General features: G+C 44.2%; 1 protein-coding gene across 2 annotated transcripts in view; it reads right to left on the minus strand.

Moving 5' to 3' along the window:
- tnni3k (TNNI3 interacting kinase) overlaps positions 1 to 4399 on the minus strand; it is a 24264-nt gene extending 19865 nt beyond the window's left edge. The window contains exons 1-6 of one of the 2 annotated variants that reach the window (XM_024258784.2): positions 4337 to 4399; positions 4024 to 4132; positions 3850 to 3935; positions 1674 to 1771; positions 1444 to 1554; positions 1273 to 1371 (exon numbers count right to left, since the gene is read on the minus strand). In XM_024258784.2, the coding sequence (XP_024114552.1) occupies positions 1273 to 1371; positions 1444 to 1554; positions 1674 to 1771; positions 3850 to 3935; positions 4024 to 4132; positions 4337 to 4376 (543 nt within the window). In that variant the 5' untranslated portion in view covers positions 4377 to 4399. Of the gene's footprint in view, positions 1 to 1272; positions 1555 to 1673; positions 1772 to 3849; positions 3936 to 4023; positions 4133 to 4336 lie in introns of both variants that reach the window. The other variant, XM_024258783.2, reaches the window with a different exon arrangement.
- Positions 4400 to 4472: the final 73 nt, after the last annotated feature.

The raw sequence follows: 4472 nt of genomic DNA on the forward strand, positions 1-4472 counted from the left end.
ATTGTATTAAAGTCGCACGCCGTATTCCAGAGAGGGCTCACTTGACAGCAGTTTAGCGAGAGCGTGCTGGCTTGACACCAGTGTTATTCCCGGGACAGGTAACTCCGAGACCTGTCCAGATTTAAAAGTTTAAAAATTGGTGTTTACTTTTTGGACGATTTTGGCATTTACTAAGATTTTTTAGGCTGTTTTGGAGTTGAGCTAATATTTACATGCTAGCGGTTTTGGCTAATTTAATTTTTTTATCAGTTTTTTAGGACATGTTGGAGTTCAGCTATTTTTTTAGCAACATGCTAGCTGTTTTCGCTACCCTAAGTTTTTTAATTTTTTTAAATTTTTTTTTAGCTTTTTAGGCTAATTGCGCATTTAGCTAAGATTTTAGCTGGCTATCAGCTTCAGCATTTTCCACTATTAGTTTCAGTGCTGAGGGCTGCAGGGTGGCGCAGTGGTTAGCGCTCTCGCCTCACAGCGAGAAGGCCCCGGTTCGACTCCCGGCTGGGACCTTTCTGTGTGGAGTTTGCTTGTTCTCCCCGTGCATGCGTGGGTTTTCACTGGGGACTCCGGCTTCCTCCCACCGTCCAAAAACATGCTTCATGGGTTAATTGGTGACTCTGAATTGCCCTTAGGTGTGAATGTGAGAGTGAATGTGTGTGTGATTGAGGCCCTGTGACAGACTGGAGACCTGTCCAGGGTGTACCCCGCCTTCGCCCTTCAGTAGCCGGGATAGGCTCCAGCACCCCCGTGACCCCGAAAGGGATGAAGCGGTTAAGAAAATGGATGGATGGATGGATAGTTTCAGTGCTTTCAGCTTCAGTGATTTCAGCTTCAGGGATTTCAGCTTTCAGCTTCAGTGATTTCAGCTTCAGTGATTTCAGCTTCACTGATTTCAGCTTTCAGCTTCAGTGATTTCAGCTTCAGTGATTTCAGCTTCAGGGATTTCAGCTTTCAGCTTCAGTGATTTCAGCTTCAGTGATTTCAGCTTTCAGCTTCAGTGATTTCAGCTTCAGGGATTTCAGCTTCAGTGATTTCAGCTTTCAGGCTCAGTGATTTCAGCCTCAGAGATTTCAGCTGCAGAGATTTCAGCTATCAGCTTGAGCGTTGTCAATCAATTTCAGCATCTTCAGCTATCAGCACTAGCATGTTCAGCGGTCAAATTAATCTTTATAATTACGTTTCTTTCTGAACATTATCGTACCTCATAGCAGGAAGCAGCACGAGCGTTCACTGCAGAGCGTGCTGCTTCTGATGGTTTACATGGGAAATGAGGCGTACCTGCTCGTGACCTTTATAGGCGGCGATGTGCAGCGGCGTGAAAAACACGGCATCCTGAACGTTGACCTCAGCTCCATGCTGCAGGAGGATGTCTGCTGTCTGATGATGCAAACCACAGAACATCAGCAAACAGGAAGTTCTCCTCATCTGCTGGCGGCGGCGGCGTCTCACCTCATGATGTCCCGCCAGCGTGGCGACATGCAGGGCTGTGAGGGCGCCGTAGCCCACCTGCTGCACGTCTGCTCCGCCGTGCAGGAGGGCCGTCACCAGCTGAGCGTTGTCCTGTGGCGAGGACTGCACTTTTACAACCGACACGGACACAGCAAGCCTGCGCGTGCACGCCACCATGTGGTAAAACTCTAAAAAGACTCTCAGCCGCACAGGAAAACGGAGTCAGTGACCTTGAACGCAGCCAGGTGGAGAGCGGTGAAGCCGTTCCTGCTCAGTCTGGAGGGACGCAAACCTTTGAGCATCAAGGTGCGCAGGTGGGCTTTGCTGCCTTCATTACAGCATCCGGATCAACCAAGACAAGAAAACCAGGTAAACATGCAAGAAGAAGAAAACAGGTTAGAAATTCTAACAGCTGTAAAGTCCCGTTATTTATTAAAGTCTATGGTCCCGCCCCATCACCTTCTGTTGTCAAACGTTCCCGCTCGTCTTTTAATGATGTTTTAATACTAGAATCCCTGGAACTTTCAGCTTCTGCTGCAATGCCCCCCTCCCCTTCTCAAAGTGGTGTTGTGGTGATCACCTTAAACTATCAACCATGACTTCCTGTTTTCACATTGCAGATTGTCCGGTTAAAATGTTATGGCTGCGGACTCACATTCAGAAGGTCATGGGTTCGAATCCCGCTCAGGAATAGTCCACATTAAATATTAGTTTTTACTTATATATTTTATTTTTACCTCTAAACTGTTCAATGCAGGTGAAAGAATGATTTTTAACACAGACAAGTACAATAAATGACAAACTGGTGATGGGGGGGGGGGCGTTTGATCCAATTTGGATGCCTTCCTGTGACTTCCTGTTTACGCAATCCAGATTGTCAGGTTTAAATTTAAGTTTGACATGGATTCTGGATTCTAAAAAAAACTGCCTCAAGAAGATGTTATAAACACCAATAACATCATTTTTATTGCAGTGGGACAATAAAAAATAGTTGCTTGGTGTTTTTAAAGTCTTCTTGCAGCATTTCTTTTGACAATGGGGGACATTTATAAAGAAAATTAGGATTAAAATTCAATTTCTGTGTGGATGCATCAAAATGGGGCGGAGCACGGAGCTTGTGGCCCCGCCCAGTGGATTTTGTACATCACAAATACAATCATTTTCAAACAGCGTTTCTGTTGTCTGCTCCTCATTCACAACTGTTTAAATAAAGAAATACTCAGAAATGACATTTTATTCTTATGTGTATTCTGACTGGAAGAATGATTTGTTCCGGATCGAGTCCTAAACCTGGAGTTTGGTCTGTATTCAGACCAGGATCTACGGAGACATTAGTTCCAGACCACAGTTTGTAAACTAAACCACATGACTAAAGCTGTCTTTAGTCATTGGCCAGCAGTTATGGGGCGGGTCAAAGCAAAAAGACAAAGATGGAGGTGCTGCACTTTGCAAATACTTGTTGATATAGTTGACTTTTTCAAACTTTATGTTTTGCTGATCAGTTTTGAACGTCTGCATCAGAGATCTGCAACCTGTGGGTTTGGAGCCTCAGGTTGGAGGCTTAACAGTACATAGACATAAACAAATGTTCAATAAACTTGTTCAGTAGACATAGACGGTGGAAACAAAACCATATTTTTGGCACAAATGGAACCCCATACGACCCAGCCTCAGCCAGACTCCGCCCTCACAGACCCTCAGGTAAACTAGAAAAGTCGCATTACCTGCGATAATGCTAGTGTGAATGCATTATCGCATTAATGCGGTTGTTGTAAATCGCGCAAATTGTTTACATTTGCAGTAATTGCTTAAATTGTATAACGTGAGTTAAGTGTATAAAGTGTGTAAAGTGTGTAAAGTGCTTAAATTGCATTAATTAGCATAAATTGTGTAAAAAACGTAAAATGTACGAATACCAAAAGTTCGTGCATTAATGTCCTGAACGTGCTGAACGTTTTGATACCAATATTGTAAAAGTTTTAAGGTGCAGTAAAAAGTTTTAAATTTTCCCGTTGACTTAACATGGGCTGAAAATTCGCATAAATTGCATAATATCGCGAAAACTGTAAAATTTGCGAAAACCAAAAATACAAGCAGCAATGTCCTGAACAAGCCGGACGTTTTGATACCTAGATTGCATAAATCGTATAAAGTGTGCTTGAGTTTTTACGTGTCAAAAAACGTACGGAAGAAAAGTTAAATGAAGAATCTCCATAGTGTGAATGCATTGAATGCATTCACACAAATATATGTCCTCAAAAAGATACGGCAAGAAGACATTTATCTTCAGAGTGTCTTCAGTTTATTTGACCTCCATGCTGCCGACACTAAAGGTCATCACTGACAACAGCGTCAGTCCGCGCCACAGCGACCCCGCCTTCGCTTTATTAATAGCCGCGTGCATACCTCCACACACGCAGCAGAGATGCAGCAGCGACAGCCCCTTCTCCGTCCGGTAGCTCACGTTCACCTTCTGAAAAGCCTCATCCGAGCTGAGCGGCAGAACGGCACAAAAGTACAAAAAAAAGAGATGAAGCCAAATGTGACGGACGCTCCACTCCTGGGAGGAGCGTCCGTCACCTGAAGGCGAGCTCCAGGTCGGGCAGCTGGCTCTCTGGGAGCTGGAAGTCGTCTTCCAGCTTCTCCTCGATGACGGAGTAGAACTCCACCACTTTCTTTTTCCATTCGTCTTCGCAGGAACGGTTACATTTGGGAAAACTTTTAGTTTCAACATGAAATCTTTAACAAACTGTAAGTTTTCAACCATTAACACGATCGGTTCTGCCGCTTTTCTCCTTCACAATCTTCTGTAATGTTCGCGTTAATGGTTGAAAACTTACAATAAATCAAAGAACAGAAACACTGGAGCTCCGGTGTTAAATCAGATTATTACCTGTACACGTCTGCGACGGTCTGGATTTGTAATTTCCCATTGAAAGATTCCTGCTGTACACAACCTGAGTTAAACAGGAGCAGAGTCTGAACTGAGACACAATTACAGAGAGCTATAGATGGGGGGGGGGGGGGGG

The sequence above is a fragment of the Oryzias melastigma genome, linkage group LG4 (assembly GCF_002922805.2).
Source record: "Oryzias melastigma strain HK-1 linkage group LG4, ASM292280v2, whole genome shotgun sequence".
Classification (NCBI taxonomy): domain Eukaryota; kingdom Metazoa; phylum Chordata; class Actinopteri; order Beloniformes; family Adrianichthyidae; genus Oryzias; species Oryzias melastigma.